Source organism: Chiloscyllium plagiosum, unplaced genomic scaffold, assembly GCF_037043375.1.
Source record: "Chiloscyllium plagiosum isolate Xiang-an unplaced genomic scaffold, Cpla_swu_hap1 HiC_scaffold_8, whole genome shotgun sequence".
Taxonomy (NCBI): Eukaryota; Metazoa; Chordata; class Chondrichthyes; order Orectolobiformes; family Hemiscylliidae; genus Chiloscyllium; species Chiloscyllium plagiosum.
The window spans coordinates 59,056,499-59,081,175 of NW_028270146.1; the positions used below are offsets into that span (position 1 = coordinate 59,056,499).

The window sequence follows — 24,677 nt, forward strand, 5'->3', positions numbered from 1 at the left end:
TATTGCCCATCCCTAGTTGTCCTTGAGATGGTGTTGGTGAGCATCTTTTTGACTACTGCAATCTATGTGCTGTAGATTGACCCACAACGCCCTTAGGAAGAGAATTCTACAAATCTGACCCATTGAAAATGAAGAAAAGACAATATATTTCCAAGTCAGGATAGTCAGGGACTTGGTGGGGAATTTTCAGGTGGTGATGTTCCCAGTATCTGCTGCCCTTGCCCTTCTAGATGGAAGTGATCATGGGTTTAGAAGACGCTGTCTAAGGATTTTTGATCAATTTCTGCAGGGCATCTTGTAGAGGGGGTGGATGCTTGTGGAAGTAGTATCAATTAAGGGCTGCTTTGTCCTGGATGATGTCGAGCTTCTTGACTGGTGTTGGAGCTGCACCCACACAGGGAAGTAGAGAGTATACTTGACTTGTGCTTTCTGAATAAACTTTGTAAAGTTTAAAGATGAGTTATTTACTGTTGGATTCCTAACCTCTGACCTGCTGCTGTGGCCAAAGTATTAATATGACTAAAACAAATCAAAGAATTGCAGAGACTGAAGATCTGGAACACACAAAAACAGAAATTACTGGAAAAGCTCAGCAGACCTGGCAGTGTCTGCGAAGAGAAAAACAATGTCAATGTTTCAAGTCCAGTGATCCTTCTCCAGAATAGTACAATTCTAATATTTCTGTTAGAGAAATAAACCAATCAGCCCAATGAGATACTTTATGCTTCACACCACCTAATATTCTTTGTCTAACTCTTGCCATGTGAGTAAATATCTTAGCATTTATCAAAGTAAAATCTGCAGAATGTAAGTCAAGTCCATGCTTATCAGTTGCATACAAGAAGGGATAATATTTAACACTATAAAATATTTAAACATTTTCCCAAATACATTTCTTTCATTTATTCCTTTGAAGTGAATAACTGTGAATGCTGACAGCAGTAAACTGGGAAATGGTTCGAGACTAAAGATCTAAAGCTCCTAACTTAAGACTTGCAGGTTATGTAGATACTGAATGATTAAATTCATGTTTCCTGCATTTCCAATTATAGTTGCAAGTTAATTTTCTCTCCTTCGTTAACATCCATTCCATCTGAATAGTAGTAAAACCAGTGCAAACTACCACACTCAAACAGAAGCCACCACTATTCTTAACAAATAAAACATTATTTTAGGCAGTAGCGTGAAATGACAAACCCACTTTACTCTGCTCAGTTTTTCAAACTCAGGTGATATGTTAAATGGGCTGTTTATTTTTAATTGTTCAATTATGGGTAATCCAAGATGGAAGACAGGAAAAAATTGTGGCTGCTCCTCTTTTGAGGTATTTCAGCGTGGGAGCTGATTTCCTTGAATTCAGGAGCAGTAATTGCTGTTTTATAAGCTGTTGCATTGTTTTGGAACTTTTGGAAAAAAGATCAAAATAACGGCACTTTAAAAAATGAGGAAGAGAGACAAAGGCAGAGACCACATGGTCAGTGTGACAGAGAGAGAAGGAAACCTACATTGGTCTGGCACAGCAGTGAATCTGCACAACTACTGCCTAAAGAGGGAAAGTATACTTAAGAGGGAAAGTTTAGTTAAGAAGGAAATCAGGAGGGCAAAACGGGGACATGAGATAGCTTTGGCAAATAGAATTAAGAAGAATCCAAAGGGTTTTTACAAATATATTAAGGACAAAAGGGTAACGAGGGAGAGAATAGGGGCCCTCAAAGATCAGCAAGGCGGCCTTTGTGTGGAGCCTCAGAAAATGGGGGAGATACTAAATGAATATTTTGCATCAGTATTTACTGTGGAAGATATGGACTGTAGGGAAATAGATGGTGACATCTTGCAAAATGTCCAGATTACAGAGGAGGAAGTGCTGGATGTCTTGAAACGGTTAAAAGTGGATAAATCCCCAGGACCTGATCAGGTGTACCCGGGAAGCTAGAGAAGTGATTGCTGGGCCTCTTGCTGAGATACTTATATCATCGATAGTCATAGGTGAGGTGCCGGAAGACTGGAGGTTGGCAAACATGGTGCCACTGTTTAAGAAGGGCGGTTAAGACAAGCCAGGGAACTATAAACCGGTGAGTCTGACCTCGGTGGTGGGCAAGTTGTTGGAGGGAATCCTGAGGGACAGGATGTACATGTATTTGGAAAGGCAAGGACTGATTCGGGATAGTCAACATGGCTTTGTGCGTGGGAAATTGTGTCTCACAAACTTGATTGAGTTTTTTGAAGAAGTAACAAAGAAGATTGATGAGGGCAGAGCAGTAGATGTGATCTATATGGACTTCAGTAAGGCGTTCGACAAGGTTCCCCATAGAGACTGATTAGCAAGGTTAGATCTCATGGAATACAGGGAGAACTAGCCATTTGGATACAGAACTGGCTCAAAGGTAGAAGACAGAGGGTGGTGGTGGAGGGTTGTTTTTTCAGACTGGAGGCCTGTGACCAGTGGAGTGCCACAAGGATCGGTGCTGGGCCCTCTACTTTTTGTCATTTACATAAATGATTTGGATGCGAGCATAAGAGGCAAGTTGCAGATGACACCAAAATTGGAGGTGTAGTGGACAGCGAAGAAGGTTACCTCAGATTACAACAGGATCTGGACCAGATCGGCCAATGGGCTGAGAAGTGGCAGATGGAGTTTAATTCAGATAAATGCGAGGTGCTGCATTTTGGGAAAGCAAATCTTAGCAGGACTTATACGCTTAATGGTAAGGTCCTAGGGAGTGTTGCTGAACAAAGAGATCTTGGAGTGCAGGTTCATAGCTCCTTGAAAGTGGAGTCGCAGGTAGATAGGATAGTGAAGAAGGCATTTGGTATGCTTTCCTTTATTGGTCAGAGTATTGAGTACAGGAGTTGGGGGGTCATGTTGCAGCTGTACAGGACATTGATTAGGCCACTGTTGGAATATTGTGTGCAGTTCTGGACTCCTTCCTATCGGAAAGATGTTGTGAAACTTGAAAGGGTTCAGAAAAGATTTACAAGGATGTTGCCAGGGTTGGCGGATCTGAGCTACAGGGAGAGGCTGAACAGGCTGGGGCTGTTTTCCCTGGACCATCGGAGACTGAGGGGTGACCTTATAGAGATTTACAAAATTATGAGGGGCATGGATAGGATAAATAGGCAAAGTCTTTTCCCTGGGGGCGGGGAGTCCAGAACTAGAGGGCATAGGTTTAGGGTGAAAGGGGAAAGATATAAAAGAGACCTAAGGGGAAACATTTTCACGCAGAGGGTGGTACGTGTATGGAATGAGCTGCCAGAGGATGTGGTGGAGGCTGGTACAAGTGCAGCATTTAAGAGGCATTTGGATGGGGATATGAATAGGAAGGGTTTGGAGGGATATGGGCCGGGTGCTGGCAGGTGGGACTAGATTGGGTTGGGATATCTGGTCGACATGGACTGGTTGGACCGAAGGTCTGTTTCCATGCTGTACATCTCTATGACTCTATGACTCTATTTCAAGTATTTATGGACTCTTGAGTGCATACAAACTCATAGTCAATCTATTTAGCCAGGATAAAGTGAGGTCTGCAGATGCTGGAGATCAGAGCTGGAAATGTGTTGCTGGAAAAGCGCAGCAGGTCAGGCAGCATCCAGGGAACAGGAGAATCGACGTTTCGGGCATAAGCCCTTCTTCAGGAATGAGGAAAGTTTATCCACCAGGCTAAGATAAAAGGTAGGGAGGAGGGACTTGGGGGAGGGGCGTCGGAAATGTGATAGGTGGAAAGAGGTCAAGGTGTAGGTGATAGGTCAGACTGGAGTGGGGGCGGAGAGGTCGGGAAGAAGATTGCAGGTTAGGAAGGCGGTGCTGAATCCGATGGATTTGACTGAGACAGGGTGGGGGGAGGGGAAATGAGGAAACTGGTGAAATCCGAGTTCATCCCTTGTGGTTGGAGGGTTCCTAGGCGGAAGATGAGGCGTTCTTCCTCCAACCGTCGTTTTGTTGTGGTCTGACGATGGAGGAGTCCAAAGACCTGCATATCCTTGGTGGAGTGGGAGGGGGAATTGAAATGTTGAGCCACAGGGTGGTTGGGTTGGTTGGTCCGGGTGTCCCAGAGGTGTTCTCTGAAACGCTCCGCAAGTAGCCGGCCTGTCTCCCCAATATAGAGGAGGCCACATCGGGTGCAGAGGATGCAATAGATGATGTGTGTGGAAGTGCAGGTGAATTTGTGGCAGATATGGAAGTTTCCTTTGGGGCCTTGGAGGGAGGTTAGGGGGGGAGGTGTGGGCGCAAGTCTTGCACCTCCTGCGGTTGCAGGGGAAGGTGCCGGGAGTGGAGGTTGGGTTGGTGGGGGGTGTGGATCTGACGAGGGAGTCACGGAGGGAGTGGTCTTTACGGAATGCTGATAGGGGAGGGGAGGGAAATATATCCCTGGTGGTGTGGTCCGTTTGGAGGTGGCGGAAATGACGGCGGATGATACGATGTATCTGGAGGTTGGTGGGGTGGTAGGTGAGGACCAGTGGGGTTCTGCCTGGTGGCGGTTGGAGGGGCGGGGCTCAAGGGCAGAGGAGCGGGAAGTGGAAGAGATGCGGTGGAGGGCATCGTCGACCACATCGGGGGGGAAATTGCGGTCCTTGAAGAAGGAGGCCATCTGGGTTGTGCGTTTTTGGAATTGGTCCTCCTGGGAGCAGATGCGACAGAGTCGAAGGAATTGGGAGAATGGGATGGCATTTTTACAGGGGACAGGATGGGAGGAGGTGTAGTCCAGGTAGCTGTGGGAGTCGGTCGGTTTGTAGTAGATGTCCGTGTTGATTCGGTCGCCTGAGATAGAAATAGAAAGGTCGAGGAAGGGGAGGGAGGAATCTGAGACTGTCCAGGTGAATTTGAGGTCGGGGTGGAAGGTGTTGGTGAAGTGGATGAACTGTTCAACCTTCTCATGGGAGCACGAGGCGGCGCCGATACAGTCATCGATGTAGCGGAGGAAAAGGCGGGGGGTGGGGCCAGTGTAGTTGCGGAAGATGGATTGTTCCACATATCCTAGGAAGAGGCAGGCACAGCTGGGGCCCATGCGGGTGCCCATGGCTACTCCTTTCGTTTGGAGGAAGTGGGAGGATTGGAAAGAGAAGTTGTTCAGGGTGAGGACCAGTTCAGTCAGTCGAAGGAGGGTGTCAGTGGAAGGGTACTGGTCGGTACGGCGGGAAAGAAAGAAGCGGAGGGCTTTGAGTCCTTTGTGAAGGGGGATGGAGGTATACAGGGACTGGATGTCCATGGTGAAAATAAGGCGTTGGGGACCTGGGAAGTGAAAATCATGGAGCAGGTGGAGGGCATGGGTGGTGTCCCGAACATAGGTGGGGAGTTCTTGGACTAAGGGGGACAGGACGGTGTCAAGGTATGCGGAGATGAGTTCGGTGGGGCAGGAGCAGGCGGAGACAATGGGTCGGCCGGGGCAGTCAGGTTTGTGGATTTTGGCCAGGAGGTAGAAGCGGGCGGTGCGGGGTTGTGGGACTATGAGGTTGGAGGCGGTGGATGGGAGATCCCCTGAGGTGATGAAGTTATGGATGGTCTGGGAGATGATGGTTTGGTGGTGGGGGGTGGGGTCATGGTCAAGGGGGCAGTAGGAGGAGGTATCTGCGAGCTGGCGTTTGGCCTCAGCGGTGTAGAGGTCGGTGCGCCAAACTACTACCGCGCCTCCCTTGTCTGCTGGTTTGATAGTGAGGTTGGGGTTGCAACGGAGTGAGTGGAGGGCTGCGCGTTCCGAGGGTGAGAGGTTGGAGTGGGTGAGAGGGGTGGGGGAGTTCAGGTGGCGGTTAATATCGCGGCGGCAGTTGGCTATGAAGAGGTCGAGGGCAGGTAGGAGGCCAGCACGGGGTGTCCAGGTGGATGGGGTGTGTTGGAGGCGGGAGAAGGGGTCGTCAGAGGGTGGGCCAGGATACCCTGCATCTGCTGTGGCCAGCAAGTGAGACTTAAACTGAGTTTCCAGTCCCGATGTAAGGACTCTACCACAGTGCCACAAGTCTCTGTCTTCACAAGTTTTGTCAAAATACATTCTAAAAAAGGATTACACTGAGGTAACTTATTGGAAACACTCAGCAAGTTCGCTTATTTCTAGCATTTTCGGCTTTGATTTCAGGCTTCCAGAATCCGCTGTATTTTGCTTTTTATAGTTAGATAAATTTGGCTTTAGGTAGGGAAAATAATTCGAAATTATTCAACCATGATGTGTAAGAGGGATTAAGACACTGTTGCTTATGTCAGAATCCTATGCATCTCATACCCAAAAGAATGGAATATTGGCTAGAATTATAGAATTATTATGAATTACAAGCTTATAAAGAGATTACTGTATTGAGAAAACAAGTTAATTCAATGGTGACACAAATGTTTGCAATCGGAAATCTAAGAAAATGTTTAACTCTCCACCCAGCCCAACCTCCCAAAAAAATGAAACAAATTGAACTTGAAAATGGTCATCGTTGGAACCAAGTAAATCAAATTGCATGCAAATATTGACGCTAGACCTTTCTCTGACTCGATTAAACAAATGAAAAAGTTGGAGGTGAAGTGTTGCGTGACAGAGCAGTTATAGTATGGAATCATAATGCTGCTGCTCTTTCCCACGGGCTGTAGGTTTTATACTCCACTTGGCTGTCAATGCTAATTGCCTGATTTACAGAATACAGTAACATTGCTGCTCAGCGGCAGCCAAGGGAATAGCGCTGACGCTTATCATGCGAAGTTAAAAATCACACAACACCAGGTTATAGTCCAACAGGTTTAATTGAAAGCGCTAGCTTTCGAAGCGCTGCTCCTTCACCGGTTACCTGCCAAACTGCGATCTTTCATAATGTCATTCAGATAACCTCAAATTCAAACCACCCTCTAATAAAATTCCGAAAAAAAACGTTCAATTACAAAACTTCGCCATCTTGCAGTTGTTCGGTTAAAAAAAAGTTTCATTGACAACAATCACATTTCGAGTCAGAATTAAAACAGATATATGTGGCTCAGTAAATGAATCTAACCCTCCCTGGGTCAAGTGGGGGGTGGTGGAGGACGTGTCAACAGAAAACGGTTGGGTCGAGACCGTGACCAGGCGATTAAACCTGTATTAAGAATTAACCAATTGGTTGCAAAACAAAATCTTTCCAGCAAGTTTCAGCAGCTCGCCGGCCATGAAAAGGTGAGTGTAAACAGGCAGCTAGAAATCAGTAGCGTTTCAACACTCAAGAGGGTCAGCGCTAGGCAGTCAGGAGGAAGCCCCGGAGGCACACACGTTGCAGGTACATGATGGGAAGGGGGCTATCTGAGCTGAGAGTCAGGGTCTGGAGGTTGTACGTCTGACCGCAGCGAGGAGCAATAGGTCGGCACAGCCATCGAGCGGCGCTACTACCCACAGAGCAGCAGCAGCAGGTTCCGGAAGGGAGCAGGGGACACCGGGGAGAAGCACAGAGACTGAGAGTTGCAGTCATTGGAGGCTATTAACCTGATGAAGAGGCTCCCCATTGTAGACTAATGGAGAAAGTGAAGTCACATGGTGTGCAGGGTGTTCTAGCTAGGTGGATAAAGAACTGGTTGAGCAACAGGAGACAGAGAGTAGTAGTTGCAGGGAGTTTCTCGAAATGGAGAAAGGTTACCAGTGGTGTTCCACAGGGGTCAGTGTTGGGGCCACTGTTGTTTGTAATATACATAAATGATCTAGAAGAGGGCACTGTTGGTATGATCAGCAAGTTTGCAGATGACACGAAGATTGGTGGAGTAGCAGAAAGCATAAGGGACTGTCAGAGAATACAGGAGGATATAGATAGACTGGAGAGTTGGGCGGAAAAGTGGCAGATGGATTTCAATTCAGACAAATGTGAGGTGATGCATTTAGGCAAGAGTGAATTATACAATGAACGGAAGAGCCAAGGGAAAAGTTGATGGGCAGAGAGATCTGGGAGTGCAGGTCCATTGTACCCTGAAGGTTGCTGCACAGGTGGATAGAGTGGTCAAGAAGGCATATAGTATGCTTGCCTTCATTAGAAGGGGTATTGAGTATAAGAGCTGGCAAGTCATATTAAAATTGTACAAACATTGGTTCGCCCGCATTTAGAATACTATGTACTGTTCTGATCGCCATATTACCAAAAGGATGTGGACACTTTGGAGAGGGTGCAGAGAAGGTTTATGAGGATGTTGCCTGGTATGGAAGGTGCTAGCTATGAAGAGAGGTTGAGTAGGTTAGGATTATTTTCACTAGAAAAAAGGAGATTGAGGGGGGACCCGATTGAGGTTTACAAAATAATGAAGGGTATAGACAGGGTGGATAGAGACAAGCTTTTTTCCAGGGTGAAGGATTCAAAAACGAGTGGTCACGCTTTCAAGGTGAGAGGTGGAAAGTTTAAGGGGGATACATGTGGCAAGTACTTCACACAGAGGATGATAGGTGTTTGGAACACGTTGCCAGCAGAGGTGGTAGAGACAGGCAAGGTAGATTCATTTAAGATGTGTCTGGACAGATGCATGAGTAGGTGGGGAGCAGAGGGATACAGATGCTTAGGAATTGACCGACTGGTTTAGATAGTACATTTGGATTGGCTCAGGCTTGGAGGGCCGAACGGCCTGTTCCTGGGCTGTAAATTTTCTTTGTTCTTTGTTCTTGTTCTAATCTAGTCCCACCTGCCAGCACCCCGCCCATATCCCTCCAAACCCTTCCTATTCATATACCCATCCAAATGCCTCTTAAATGTTGCAATTGTACCAGCCTCCACCACTTCCTCTGGCAGCTCATTCCATACATGTACCACCCTCTGTGTGAAAAAGTTGCCCCGTAGGTTTCTTTTATATCTTTCCCCTCTCAGGATGCCGCCTAATGTTCTGGGGACTTGGGTTTGAATCCCATGTGAAGTAAAAGCTGGAATCTTTTTGACAGGGAGATTTTCCATCCTTACCTGGACTGGCCTACTCCTAACTGCAGAATCACATCATTATGACTGACTCATAGCTGCTCTCTGAAATGGCCTAGCAAGTCACTCAATTGGAACAAACTGCTACAAAGTCTAAAGAAATGAATTAAACCAGACAGACCACTTGCATTGACCTAAATGTCAGAAATGATAGCAGCAAAGCCAGTCATATGATCTCTACAATATACTCCAAATGGACATCTAGGGGTTTGTGCCAAAATTGGGAGAGCTGTTTAGTTATAGAACATAGAAAAGCACAGCACATAACAGGCCCTTTGGCCTATGATGTTGTGTCGAGGTTTAATCCTAATGTAAAATATAGTACCTACGCACCCCTCAACTCAGTGCTAACCATGTGCATGTCCAGTAGTCGCTTAAATGTTCCCAATGATTCTGCTTCCACCACCACAGCTGGCAACGCATTCCATGTGTTCACAACTCTCTGCATAAAGAACCTACCTCTGACATCTCCTTTATACCTTCCTCCTAATATCTTCAGACTATGATTCCTCGAACGAATCAATCCTGCCCTGGGGAAAAGTCTCTGGCTATTGACTCTATCTATGCCACTCATTATTTTGTATACCTGTTATGAAACAGCCTAATATTCTGCAAGGGATGATTGCATGAGTAAAAGTATGTCTCAGATACCATCATCATCCCACTGGCAGTACAGATCCACCAGAGGTAACAGCATAGTGGTACAGTCAGAAGGGAGTCGCCCTGGTAGTCCTCAACATTGACACTGATTTGGTGGGGTGGGTAACACCAGCAGTTAGAACAAGTGTCAGAATAGTCTTGGGGAATGGACCCTCATGAGCAGTCCCAGTATTGATAGCCAATGTACCAGAAAATATTATTGGCATGGACTTATTAAAAGGTACCACCTTGCAAACCCCACTAGGCAAATTCTCTTTTAGTATACGCGCTGTGACCATTACCGTTGGCAAGGCAAAATGGAAACTCCTCATTATCCCTCCACCCACACGGGTGGTTTCAATGGAACAGAATCGTATTCCGAGAGGAAATTGGGGATACTACATCGGGCTGTTAGCTGCAGGCATTGTGACACATACAGTATCTGTGTGCAATAGACCAATATGGCCTGTGAAGAAGTCTGATGCAAGTTGGCGAATGACAGTTGATTATCACCAACTCAACAAATACTCTCCTTCACTGTCAGTGGTTGTGCCTGATGTGGTCACTATTATAGAAAGTTTGGCATGGGGCCAGATGCCTGGTTTGCCATTATTAATCTAGCACATGCCTTCTTTTTGATACTGATAGCCCCAGAATCACAAGCGCAGTTTGCTTTTGCATGGGAGGGTCACCAATTACCTCCTGTTGGCTACCACAAGGATACAAACAAAGCCCAACCTTATGCCATGGGCTAGGAGCAAAGGACTTTGATATGTGTCCACTGCAACCAGACATTCATATAGCACATTATATTGATGACATCTTAATCCAGAGACCATGGTGGCAGAAGCTCTAGTCACACTGGTGCAAAGGCTGAGAAGTGAACCCAAAGAAGTTACAGGGACCAGCACAATCAGTGCAGTTTTTGGGCATTCAGTGGACAAAAGGGAATAGAGTTATCCATGAAAAGAAATGGCTGTCCCAAGTAGCAAGACTAAGGCACACAAATTTATAGGTCTGCTCAGATATTGGTGCAGATATATACCTCACTTGACCATGTTACTAAGACCTCTGTATAACATCACTCAAAAGAAAGCACCGTTTGAATGGGGCAATGAAAAGCATGAAGCATTTATGGCTGCTAAAGAGGCTGTAGCATTAGCACTGCCCCTGGCTCCCCAAATACCTGGCATCCCCTTTGAATTACAAGTATTAGTAGTGCAAGATGTAGCCACATGGAGCTTAAGGCAGAGACAGAAGGGGAAAGCAATACCTTTGGGTTTCTGGTCCAGAAAGCTGACTGAGGCAGCTACACGTGGAGCAGGAGAGTCAATGTTTCGAGCATATGCTCTTCATCAGGACATGTGGTGCTGGAAAAGCACAACAGGCCAGGATGTTGCCTGATCTGTTGTGCCTGATCTGCTGTGTTTTTCCAGCATCAAAGTCTTCGACTCTGATCTCCAGCATCTACAGTCCTCAGCTTCTCCTGAGGCAGCTACATGTTACACACCATTTGAAAAGCAAATTCTGGCCTACTACTGGTCTTTAGCAGAGACTGAAGGGCAGTTGGGCAAGGACAAAGTGTTCCTCATACCTGAATTACCCATTCTGACATGGGCGTTATATGACATAGTGACCTACAAGGTCAGTACAGCCTAACAAAGCTCCATTGTAAAATGGAAATGGTACATAACTGATCAAGCCAAGAAGGGAAAGGAAGGGGTTGCCAAACTCCATGTGCAAATAGCTGAATACCCATCTGGTGAACAAACTCAAAGTTCTGACCTGGCCATGCCTGCATCTCCAATTCAATTGGGCCTTCCATTCAAACACTGCCTGTGGATACTCGTTACTGTGCTTGGTTCACTGATGGATCAGCCATCTGGAAGACTGGTTCAAGGTGGTGGTGAGCAGCTATACATAATCTCTCCACACAGGTGATTATCCATAGTGAAGGAGATGGAAGAATGAGCCAGTATGCGGAATTGGCAGTTGTGGTCCTAGCGCAGGAAGAAGAGAGTCAGTGTCTGCACATTTGTACTGACTCATGGGTGATGGCCAATGAGATGGCTGTATGGATGCAAACCTGGTAGTCACATGACTGGAAGTTTTCTGGAAAGCCCCTGTGGGGAACCGAACTGTGGAAACAAATATGGGTAAAGGAACAGCACATAAAAATTGCTGTAAACCAGTGGATGCCCATATGAAGGATGGTTCTGAATCTGCTGATCACAACAATACTGTAGACAGAATAGTAAAAGTCCGAACAGTTGAAGATGCATCCCAAGAGTATCACATTGGAAAATGGGCTCCTGGAAAGTGAGGATGTTTAAGGTATCATGGCATTCACATCACTCGTCACATCTTGCCAATCAAAGACCCATTTCTGCATGGTCTCTGGTTTCTGCCAGTCAGCCAATCTTTGCCCATGAAAAATATTACCCCAGAGACATCAACTTTTATCTTCAGCAATAACCTTTCATTAGTAGTAATTTTCTCAAGTGGCACCTTATCAAATGCCTTCTGGAAATCCAAATATAATATGCCTACAAACTCCCCTTCATCAATGATGCTTGGTTGCCTTCAAACAAAATTCCAATAAATTGGATCAACATGATTTCTTTTTGTCAAAACAACACTGACTCTTCTGGATAACTTTGAAGCGCTAGCTATAGTCTCTTTATTTATTGATTTTAATAACTTCTCCAGAACAGACCTCAAGATAATTGTTCTATAGTTTCTTTTTTATACTTTTCTCATTTTTTGAATAGAATGGTTATACTTGCTACTCTCCAGTCTGATGGAATCTTTCTTGGATCTAGGTATTTTGGAAAATTAACACTGTTGCATCGAATATCCCATTAACAACCTCTTTCAAGTCCTTTAAATAAAGTCCACCTAAACTGGGAATCTTGATAGCTTGCAGCTCCATCAGTTTACCTAGTACCACTTCCCTCATGATTGTAATTTTGCTAAGTTCCTCTCTACTTTCGTCCTCCTGATTTCCAGCTGCTACTGGAATATCTCTTGTATCCTCTAAACAAAGCAAAATATATGTTTATTTCATCTGCCATTTCCATTTTCTATTCATTTATGGGATGTGGGCTTCACTAGCTGAGCCAGCAATTATTGCCCAACTCTAGTTGTATCTCATTGAGATGAACTGATTTATTGAACTGCAGTAGTCTATTTGGCATAGCTCCATTCACTCAGGAACACTGAAAGAAAGGCAGTATATTTCCAAATCAGAATGTGTGGCTTGGAGCAGAACTTTCACGTGGTAGTTTTCCCATGTATCTGCTGCATTTGTACTTCTTGATGGTGGCTTTTTTTTGCTCAAAGGAAATGTTGCTGTGTTAGGATTATTGCAATTATGTAGAATTTACATTATGTAATAACACAATGCAAAAAATGACTGAAGACAAATGTCAACCAGATAAGAATAAGGCCTCTTGTAAGCTCTTTTATAATGTCACTGATCTTCAAACAACACTTCATTTATAGGTTGCAATTGAATCAATACTTAATAAACTCCCTTTCAAATAATAGATGTTGAGTCATTACTTTTGTTTTGTCTTACTTATTCCTGGCTACATGGTGATTCAGTGGTTAGCACTGCTGAATCACAGCGCCAGGGATCCAGGTTTGATTACATCCTTGGGCAACTGTCTCCCTGTGTCTGCGTGGGTTTCTTCTGAGGGCTCTGGTTTCCTCCCACAGTCCAAAGATGTGCAGGTTAGGTCGATTGACTATGTTAAATTGCCCATAGTGTCCAGGGACATGTAAGTTAGGTGGATTAGCCATGGGTAATGCAGATCTACAAGGATAGGATAAGGGGGAGGTTTGGAAGAGATGCTATTCGGAGGGTTGGTGTGTACTCAATGGGCCAAATGGCCTGCTTGCACACTGTAGGGATTCTAAGAACTGAAATTACCAGCATGGTCAAGCCTCAGAACAGTACTGACTTGCAGATCTGTTTTTACCTGGTCAGCTTATTTTTATATTTTGGAATATTAGAATCCACTCAACAGGGAACTTGCAAACTAGCTCCTAATGATAGTTGACAGTCTACAACATCAAATGCTCTGGTGAAAATGAATTGTTTAACCAGCAGCATAAAGTTCAGTTCTTCTCCTGTTTCATTCCCCATCACTGCCACAAAATATATTCAATCTGTCAGAATTTTACCCACTCACTTAACCTATTTGTATCTCTGCATTTTCCTTACCTGTTCTTCACAACATACGTTTCTCCCTTTCCCTAGTGTCATCTGTGAATTCCTTCTCCTGTTATGTTCCCCACCACTGCGTTAAAATTCATGAAGAATTTAGTAGCAGTTTAGTAACGACATAAACATAAGAGTAGACTTTGTAAGAATTTAATGTTTTCCCAAAATTCAACTCTCTTGTACTATCATTCTGTATCAAAAAGATGTTTAATTCTCTTGATAATGTAGTGAGTACATGCAGCAGCTTGGGTGTCTGTGAGCTTTACAAATCAACACTATTTGTGCTACTTTAACTGAGCTGGACCATGGTAGTACATGTGTTAGTGGTATAGTGAGTGGACAAAAATAGACCAAGTTTGGACTTCTGATGATATCCAATTATATGTGTTTGGATTTTAATTGCGAAAAAGAAGCACATTGTTAAAAGTAGTGTCTTCTGTCACTCTCAACAGTCTAGATTTTGCAGTAAAATAAATATTGAGGCTGGAATCAAGCCCAGGTCCCTGGCACTGTGAGCCAGCAGTGCTAACCACTGAGCCACCCGTGCTGCCTCAGTAAATGCACCAGAGTGTTCTTGTGATACAGTAGTGGTGTTCCGACCTCTGGCCTAAAAGACCTGGGTTTAAGTCCCACTGTTCAAAAGGTTTGTCATAACACATCTGAACAGGTTGATTACAAATATCGATATGGACCACATAGTTAGTAACTTGTCAAGAATTGAGAGGACATGCCTAGCAGGGGATGATTGAGTGAGACTGCAGATATTTTTTCTTTAAGACGGGGAAGAGACAATGAACAGCTCATTGTTATCTACAGACTTATGATGAAGGTTGAGTTGTCATTCAAGTGCAAAAAGAGGGTCATTGATGTTGTGCTCAATTGTGATTATGATCGTTTCTCCATCTAAGGGACCTGCGGTTGTGGCTGTGTTTGAGATGACACCACCTACTCTGAAATGACTGGAGCAGCCCAAGGAACAATATGTGTAGCAATACAGATCGCTGCAACCGAAAATGGGGGATAGGATGGGCCCAAAGGGGCCATCTCTGAACTGGTATTACAGAGGATCAGCTTCCTGAATATATCAGATCAGCAGTGGCTCTAACAGTTACGCCTGTCACGACAGATAAGAGTTCTGACTGAGTTGTATGCATTCCTTGACGATTATCTTAGGTCACAAGGTATAAGGGGACATCTTATGTCTGTAGCTGTCAAGATGACAGTGACCTTAGCCTTTCTGATATCTGCTGCATTTTTGGAGTCAGCAGCACTTCCCACTTGGCAGCTGGTACACATTTTAAGAGGGCATCAGATTTTGTTGCCTTCAATGCAGGTACAACCAGTCAGGTACAAGGAAGTTTTTGGGTTTGTCTGAAATGCTTATTCCCTCAGATGCAGGATATGATCAACTTCACCCATCAGGAACTTCTTGTCACAGCTTAAGGTAAGGAGGTAGGACATTATGATGAAATGCCAGTTTCTCAAAACAAGTGTCATGACACATACTTGGTAATAAACATGGCCCTTTTCATTCTTTTCAAGTGGAAAGTGCATTTTAACCAAGCTTGATAATCTGCAGCCAGGTGAATCCCACAGTGATGCTGCCACTGCCTCTCTGTCCTCAGGTGAGAACTCCTCAGTGATTCCTCCTGTGGCTGGAGCAGATATGGAAGAGGCAGGCTGCTCAAATGAGTACCCCAGTGCCCAATGTACCCCTTTTCAAGTATGTAATGTGCATCAGTGTGCTGTGCAGCTTTATTTGTGCAGGGACAGTCTTAGTCACAGGGGCATGAGGTAAATATGTGCCTCAGTCGGAGAAGGGAAGGCAATGTCTTCAGAAGATTGAGCCCCTTGAGTAATAGCCCCGTAAACCTGGACCATATTTGGTTCTGAGAATCCTGCCAAATAACTGGGCTTACAAAATTATTCTCCCAAATGTACGTTGCTTTGATTGAGCCCTTTGCTTGAATGAGAGCTGTCACTGGGCACATATCTTCTCCTAAATATTGCATACTTTCAAGGTATCCATCTCAGAGGATGCAGTGCCTTAAGATCCTTATAGTTTGCAGCCTAAATTGGTATATTACTAACTGTAGTATAAGGGTTTATAAAGGTTAATGTGTGAGGGTGTGCACCTCTCATAATGATAATATCACAGGTCACATGACTGACAGATTGGAAGGGAGAATGATCATAGTTTCTGCAAAGTAAGACTTCGTCATGTATGTATTTAGTATATAATAAACTTGTTTTTTGAATATGTTAATGTCTCACTAACCATTCTGAAAATAGGCAGAAGTGGGTACTGCAGATGCTAGAGTAGAGTCAAGATTAGAGTGGTGCTGGAAAAGCACAGCAGGTCAGGCAGCATCCAAGGAGCAGGAAAATTGATGTTTCGGGCGAAAGCCCTTCATCAGGAAGGGCTTTTGAAAATAGACTAACCAACATGCAATGTGATGGCAGCAGCAATAAATCCAAAGCACTGGAAATTCAACTTTAAGCATGAGTAACAGTCAGACCTGAAAAAGTGGCGCCCAAAGTATCAAACTCAATAGCAGACAATTGGGGAACTCCAAAGCTGCTCCGTAGCCAAAGTGGAGGTAATGAGGTTTGGAAAATTAGCTTTCAAAGTCATTCAAGGCTGTGCCATAGCAGTAAGAGTGATCTGTGAAGAAAATCCTGATCCAGCAATCACAGACTTGAAATCAGAGAACCAAGCAAAGTCTGTAGATCTGGTGAGAAGCTCTTAAAAAGAGTTTTAAAAGGGTGGATTCTAATGGCATAATAGGCAGACATCACTTGAAAAACCCAGAATGCAGGCAAGGGCAGCTTAAACTAAAATCCCTGCAGTCAAGATCCTAACTCAAAGCAACAATGGCAAAGAAGCAAAGAAAAATCAAATGAAAAGCTATTCCAAATATGTGATATTCCAGGAAAGGGAGGGAAGGAATAGAGTCATACAGCATGGAACAGACCCTTTGGTCCAACTCAAACCAGACATCCCAGTCTGACATGATCCCATTTGCCAGCATTTGGCTCATATCCCTGTAAACCATTCCTAGTCATATACCCATCCAGATGCCTTTTTAATGGTGTAATTGTACAAACCTCTACCACTTCCTCAGGCAGCTTGTTCCATACATCCGCCACCCTCTGTGTGATAAAGCTACCCCTCGGGTCCTTTTTAAATCTTTCCCCTCTCACCTTAAACCTATGTCCTCTAGTTCTGGACTCCCCCACCCTAGGAAAAAATACCTTGGCTAATCATCCTATCCAAGACCCTCTTCGTTTTATAAACCTCTATGAGGTCACCCCTTCAGTCACCGATTCTCCAGGGAAAAGTGCCGTAGCCTATGCAGCCTTCCCCATAGCTCAAACCCTTCAGACCTGGCAACATCCGTATTATTGAAATAAATTAAAACAAAGCAATCTTCAAGAGTTTTTCTTGATTTAAAAAATAAATACCAAGTCCAGATGGTAGTTACCCCAGGGAGATAAAGTGATCGCAGCAGGATGAGCAGTTTGGGAAAGTTTCAAATACTGGAAGGAACGTTTAAAACTTCAGGCAGAGCAATGAAAAGTTTAGAAAAATGAAAGCTAAACTTATATTACATGAGAAGTCTGGACACTCGGAAGGACCAAGTCAAATTCAAAACTGGTGGAAACAAACTTTGAGGTACCAGGTTACTTCAGATTCAACAATAATTCTGAAGCTGAACAGGGTAACACAGCACTTTATTCCACTGGAACAGTAGTGATAATGTTATTGCAAGTCAGAGCATTAATGAGACCTCGGATAAACTTGAAGAGGTTTTAAATGCATTTGATAACTATTTCAGCCTGACGAACATAGGATTCTGGAAAGGGCCAAAGTCAATGACAGTTTCCAGAAACAAATGGATGCTTTTAATAAATTATCTTTACATACAGATTGAAGCATGCAAGAAGGGAGAACTAACAGTGGAATAAATATAAAACAGCACTGTGTTGCTGATGAATCTTTGTCAGATGTGTCTTTACTAGACAAATGTGAGGTGATGCATTTAGGCAAGTCTAATTCTAGAGCGAATTATACAATGAATGGAAGAGCCTTGAGAAAACTTGATGGGCAGAGAGATCTGAGAGTTCAGGTCCATTGTACCCTGAAGGTTGCTGCACAGGTGGATAGAGTGGTCAAGAAGGCATATAGTATGCTTGCCTTCATTGGATGGGGTATTGAGTACAAGAGCTGGCAAATCATGTTAATATTGTACAAGACATTGGTTCGGCCGCATTTAGAATACTGTGTACTGTTCTGGGCGCCACATTACCAAAAGGACGTGGATGCTTTGGAGAGGGTGCTTATGGGCGGCACGGTGGCACAGTGGTTAGCACTGCTGCCTTGCAGCGCCAGAGACCCGGGTTCAATTCCCGCCTCAGGCGACTGACTGTGTGGAGTTTGCACGTTCTCCCTGTGTCTGCGTGGGTTTCCTCCGGGTGCTCCGGTTTCCTCCCACAATCCAAAGATGTGCAGGTCAGGTAAATTGGCCTTGCTAAATTGCCCGTAGTGTTAGGTAAGGGGCAAATGTAGGGGTATGGGTGGGTTGCGCTTCGGCGGGTCGGTGTGGACTTGTTGGGCCGAAGGGCATGTTTCCACACTGTAATGTAATGTAATGTAAAGTAATGTAAATAAGGTTTGCAAGGATGTTGCCTGGTATGGAAGGTGCTAGCTATGAAGAGAGGTTGAGTAGGTTAGGTTTTTTTCACTAGAAAAAAAGGAGATTGAGGGGGGACCTGATTGAGGTTTGCAAAATCATGAAGGGTATAGACAGGGTGGATAGAGACAAGCTTTTTCCCAGGGTGAGGAATTCAATAACGAGAGGTGGAAAGTTTAAGGGGGATGCACGCGGCAAGTACTTCACACAGAGGGTGGTGCATGTTTGGAACGTGTTGCCAGCAGAGGTGGTAGAGGCAGGCACGGTAGATTCATTGAAGATGCGTCTGGACAGATGCATGAGTAGGTGGGGAGCAGAGGGATACAAATGCTTAGGAATTGACCGACAGGTTTAGACAGTACATTTGGATCGGCTCAGGCTTGAAGGGCCTGCTAGTGTCTTAAAGGGATAATGGCCCAGTTAAAGAGTATTTAACAGGTACTTAATCTGTTCAAGTCCAGGAGATGGTTAGTAAGGGCTGATTAATATTATAATGTTTCATGGAGACTTGATGGATATGGTATTGTTCTGTATGCTACCCTTATTCAGAGGTAAACACTGCTTGTAGCAAGGGCTGATAAGGTGTGAAAATGCAGTAAAATATAGCGAGCTGGTGATTGAGTTAATAAAGATAACCTTTAATACAATATCTCATAACACAATATCTCACAAGGGGAATACTGAAAGGTAAGTAAAACCTTGGTGCAGGAAGCTTCCGGTGGCCATAAAGTCCATTAAATGCAGGAATGTAAAAAAAACAGAAAACTAAGTACAAAGGAACAGGAAAGCGAAAGGTGCTACAAACCCAACAACTCCATGGAAACAAACCAAACCATAGGCATGAACAGTGTCCAGTAAACATTATAGAAAGCTTTCTGTGCAGAAAAAAAATGGTCATTCTGTCAAGGTGTACTGAAGTAAAACCTCTATCCCCTCATGGTCAATATAATGCTGTTCTTGCCCTGCTCTGAGGGTGCAGCTGTCACTGCAAAATGGCAGATTTCACTGAAGACAATGTTACTGAAGTGAAGACATCTCAAACATTTGTTTTCATTAGGATTGCCTTCCAGCTACTTGATCTGCCTATGTGATCTGTGTTCGTTCTCCATGCTGTATTCCAAGCAGATTGTCAACTATTTCCACCAACTTATCATGTTACTGTGAAATGTTTTGGCTTGGTTCAGTTCAACAGAAAAACTATAATTCCTGATCAAAGAAGTCATCAAACACTAAGATTCGTTCGGTCTTAGTTCTCATCAAACTGCGCCGTGACTGTCTGGTATTATCCATCCAATATGCCAAGGAATCATTGCTGGAACTATTGCTGGAATTGTTCCATGTTGTTGGATTCTTCATAAATTGTTTACTTATCCTGAAGTGTTTATTATTATCCGCATTATCATTTATGAAGAGCATTGGTGAAATAAAGTCATTCCATGGATTATCTAAATTAAAAAAGGAGAATTAAACAAAACATAAATAGTTCATAATTCTATTTAAATGGAACAAGATGTGCTTTTGAACCTTTGAATAATGGGCTGTAGATTTTCTGCTCCATTGTCCATATCTAGTGTTTAATTCCTGGTATAATAAAATTAAAATTGGGGCACAGATACACTAGGCCAGATTTACAATGTAGGTTTGGGAGACTGACAAATGGCCTATTTGAGCAGGAGGGAAGCTCAGTGTCGCTGGAGACCTACCTGCTTGGTGCCAACAACAAAGGCAGACAGAAGCCATGTTGGCAGTTGCCTAAACCTTGCCAATTAGTGTGGGCAGTTCCTCAAAGTAGAACATGCTGGAAAGCAGCCATGGACAAGAGGGTAAGAACAGCCCTAATGTTAGCTTCATTGGACGCACAGAATAAATTTAAAAATGAATGTCAAGCAGTCTACGGAAGGGCACAGCTGAGCATATGCAAACCACAGCCAAGTTTGTGTCTTTTTTACCACCATGCTCCCTCTGGAATTACGAGTGAATTATAACTCTGCCAAAAAGGTCAAGCATTTTTGATCCCTTTGTAATCTATGATAAAGGATAGAATTGATGAATGACTCTAAAGGCCTGGATTAGTGGAGAACAAACAGCCCAGATTTGTCAAGAGTATATCATACTTGACTAAGTTCCTTGCACATTTTTGAGGACATTACAGGGGTGTGAAAGGAATATAGTGGATGTGTTGCATGAATTCTCAGAAGGCATTTGATAAGCTGCCTCATAAGAAACTTGATCCAAATAGCATAGGGCATGCTGTTAAAGAAAGTGTTGGCACTTAAATAGAGAAGTAGACATGCAGTGAAAAGCCAAGAGCATAAGGAAATTTTTTTTAATTTTCAAGATGCAAATGCTGGCATGTCCCAAAATCCCTTTCTTGGAATCACCCATTTACTAGTCATATAAATGATCTGGGCACAAGGGAGACGTTTGCTGATATCTTGACAACAGGGCACAGAGAGACAACAGAATAGCGTGAATAAGTAGTTCAGGAGGAGTAAATTGGGAAAGCAAATCTTCCCTACATGTTAAAATTTTCAACCAGGATTTTGCAAACAGGACTAACTCCATACACTTCAAAAATGGCAGAAATACCCAGGTGTAGAAGCACATTTCTGAGAGCTCCAATTTTTGCCAGGGGGGAAATGGAGGTGGGATATAAACTGTTACATGAAGGATACTCAGCAGAGTCTTTTGAAAATAGTGCTGAGTTTAGATAGACCCTATGTTGGCTGTTGCAGGGCCTTAACCAACAGTGCGAGAGTTTCAAATTATAGGGTAATTATAAACATTCTTGAAGGGCAGATAAAATTGATTAATTGTTGAGATCTGAAGTTAATTAAATCCACAGACCTTTGCAAATGAAAGATAAACAGGCTGTAGTGAAAGTGAAAATAAAAGTCTGCTGTATTGCTTTGATTGGCAGGTCAGGTGGTGTACTAGCAGTTTCAGTCGTTGTTAGTTGACATCACCTTAAGGACACTTTATGAATTCTTGGTTGATTTCCAAAAGGTACAACTACCTCAGCAGGGGATTCCAATTTGCTTACGGCATTAGATCATTTAGGATTAGGAGTCTTTGCAGAGTTATGAACATAAGGTTTTGTTTTGCTTTTATAAAATAACCTTCTTCGGGCAGTAATTTTCTTTCCTTTATTGGTCAGAGTATTGAGTACAGGAGTTGAGAGGTCATGTTGCGGCTGTACAGGACATTGGTTAGGCCACTGTTGGAATATTGTGTACAATTCTGGTCTCCTTCCTATCGGAAAGATGTTGTGAAACTTGAAAGGGTTCAGAAAAGATCTACAAGTATGTTGCCAGGGTTGGAGGATCTGAGCTACAGGGAGAGGCTGAACAGGCTGGGGCTGTTTTCCCTGGAGCATCGGAGGCTGAGGGGTGACATAATAGAGATTTACAAAATTATGAGGGGCATGGATAGGGTAAATAGGCAAAGTCTTTTCCCTGGGGTCGGGGAGTCCAGAACTAGAGGGCATAGGTTTAGGATGAGATGGGAAAATTATAAAAGAGACCTAAGGGGCAACTTTTTCACGCAGAGGGTGGTATGTGTATGGAATGAGCTGCCAGAGGATGTGGTGGAGGCTGGTACAATTGCAACATTTAAGAGGCATTTGGATGGGCATATGAATAGGAAGGGTTTGGAGGGATATGGGCCAGGTGCTGTCAGGTGGGACTAGATTGGGTTGGGATATCTGATCAGCATGGACGGGTTGGACTGAAGGGTCTGTTTCCATGCTGTACATCTCTATGACTCTATTAGTTGAGATTTTCTTTTTTTTAAAGATTTGAATTGCATTTCGCAAATGAGATATTTTTGCTATCAAGTCTGTATAATGATAGCTATATTATATTTTTAAAACTGAATTTAATTTCACCTCGGCATAGCTCATGAAGGCTGACCAAGGTGGATACTGGGTGTGTTTGCATGATGACATAAAGGGCAATGGGGTAGGGGGAGGGTGAATGGCATGAGTTGGCATAAAGAGGAGGGTCCATGCTGGTATATGGGGATTTGAGTTTGAATGAGTTAGCATGGAGGACCAGGAGGGGTTGATGAGGATGTAAGTAGTGTGGTCTTCAGGGCCTAGAATCTTATAACTTAACAAAGAAATGAGTTTGCACATTCTCCCCGTGTCTGCGTGGGTTTCCTCCAGGTACTCTGGTTTCCTCCCACAGTCCAAAGATGTGCAGGTCAGGTGAATTGGTCATGCGAAATTGCCCATAGTGTTAGGTGCATTAGTCAGAGGGAAGTGGGTCTGGGTGGCTTACTCTTCGTAAGGTTGGTGTGGACTGGTTGGGCCGAAGGGCCTGTTTCCACACTGTAGGGAATCTAATCTGATCTAATCTAATTTCATGAAACAGGCCTTCTAACCAGATCATCTTGACATTCAACCATTCCTACGCTCTACTTCAGGGCTTGAAGTCTGCTTCTATCTTGCACTTGCAACTTTAGAACCGAAGTTGAAAAAAAATGAATAAAGGCAAATGGGATTCCATATGTTTTACTTTGAAGCAATGAATATACTTTAAAATCAAATTGATGCCAAATTTAGAAAAGTAAGTGGTTAGGTAGCATTTAGGTGCTGATGTTACTGCACTAGTGATCCAGATATCTGAACTAAAGCTCTTTTGAGAGGAGTTCAAATCCCACCTTGTCAGGTGACTTTAAATTCAATTCATAATTAATACGTCTGGAATTCAAAAGCGTAGTCTTAGTAATGATGACCTTGAACTTACTGGATGATTGTGGAACAAAACATCTAGTTTAATAATGCCTGATTTACCCTGTCTGGTTGACATGTGATTCCAGATGCATCTTATTATGGTTCACTGTCAAATGCCAAGCAAGCCATTCAGTTGTATCAAATCACCATAGAAAAATCAAAAAGGAATAAAATGGAACACACCAAGGATGTAGGTGCCAGAAATGACGAAGACATAACAAGTTCAGTCAACCCTTTCAACAAAGAAATATCTGTTGACCTGTATCAAAATAGGGGCAGATGTCCTACGGGCTAGTCAAGCAACATATTCACACTCACTAATTCATACCTTAGATTAGATTAGATTACTTACAGTGTGGAAATAGGCCCTTCGGCCCAACAAGTCCACACCAATCCGCCGAAGCGCAACGCACCCATACCCCTACATTTAACCCTTCACCTAACACTACGGGCAATTTAGAATGGCCAATTTGCCTGACCTGCCCATCTTTGGATTGTGGGAGGAAACCAGAGCACCTGGAGGAAACCCACGCAGACACGGGGAGAATGTGCAAACTCCACACAGTCTGTCGCCTGAGGCGGGAATTGAATCCGGGTCTCTGGCGCTGTGAGACAGCAGTTGCATCATTCCTGGTTATGTCCTGTCCCACTGGCAAGATGGGTCCAGAACAGGTTGGGAGTGAGTAGCACTGCCTGTACTCAAAATTGACTGGATCAGGTTAAATATCAGCAAGTTTACTGCACCCTCTCAGCTAATGAATCATTAGTCCTCCATGTTGAACACCACTTGGAGGAAGCAACTAGAGTAGCAAAGACGTTGAATGTACTTTTGATGAAGAGTCACCAGACTTGAAATATTAACTCTGCTTTCTCTCCACAGATGCTATCAGATCTGCTGAGTTTCACCAGCAATTTCTGTTTTAGTTTTAGATCTCCAACATCTGCAGTTCTTTGTTTTAGTTCAATGAATGTAATTAGTGGGTGATTTTATGTTCAAGAGTGAGTCCATAGCTCCAATGCTGATCAAGCTGTTGATTCCTCTGGTGATGCATCCTCATCCATCTACCTGCTAGCTGCATCTATCCATGCTAATATTGGTAGGAATAACTGTCACACACTCCTTGTTGAGACCAAATCCCATCCTCATACTGAGCATTTTCTCTATCATGTTCGAAGGCATTCAACTGGGAATTTATGAGGCTCTGTGAACTACCATCAGCAAATGAATTGTATTCAGCCACAATCTATAATCTCACAGTCCAGTATATCCCTCACTCTACCATTGCTGTCAAAGCAGGAGATCAACTCTGGATCTTTGAAGATTGTAGGAGAACACATCAGGAGCAGTACTGAAAACCAAAAATGGTGGAAATCACAGCAGGTCAGACAGCATCTGATGAAGAGTCATCTGGGCTCGAACGTTAGCTTGCTTTCTCTCCATGGATGCTGCCTGACCTGTTGTGATCTCCAGCATCTTTTGTTTTCAGTAATGATTCCAGTA

At 43.7% G+C, this 24,677-nt stretch overlaps 1 protein-coding gene across 2 annotated transcripts in view; it reads right to left on the reverse strand.

Moving 5' to 3' along the window:
- Nucleotides 1-18,853: 18,853 nt before the first annotated feature.
- Nucleotides 18,854-24,677, reverse strand: part of LOC122553634 (factor associated with metabolism and energy-like) — a 51,877-nt gene continuing 46,053 nt past the window's right edge. For both annotated transcript variants that reach the window (XM_043697742.2, XM_043697741.2), the window contains one exon: nucleotides 18,854-19,886. In XM_043697742.2, the coding sequence (XP_043553677.2) occupies nucleotides 19,639-19,886 (248 nt within the window). In that variant the 3' untranslated portion in view covers nucleotides 18,854-19,638. The remainder of the gene's footprint in view (nucleotides 19,887-24,677) is intronic.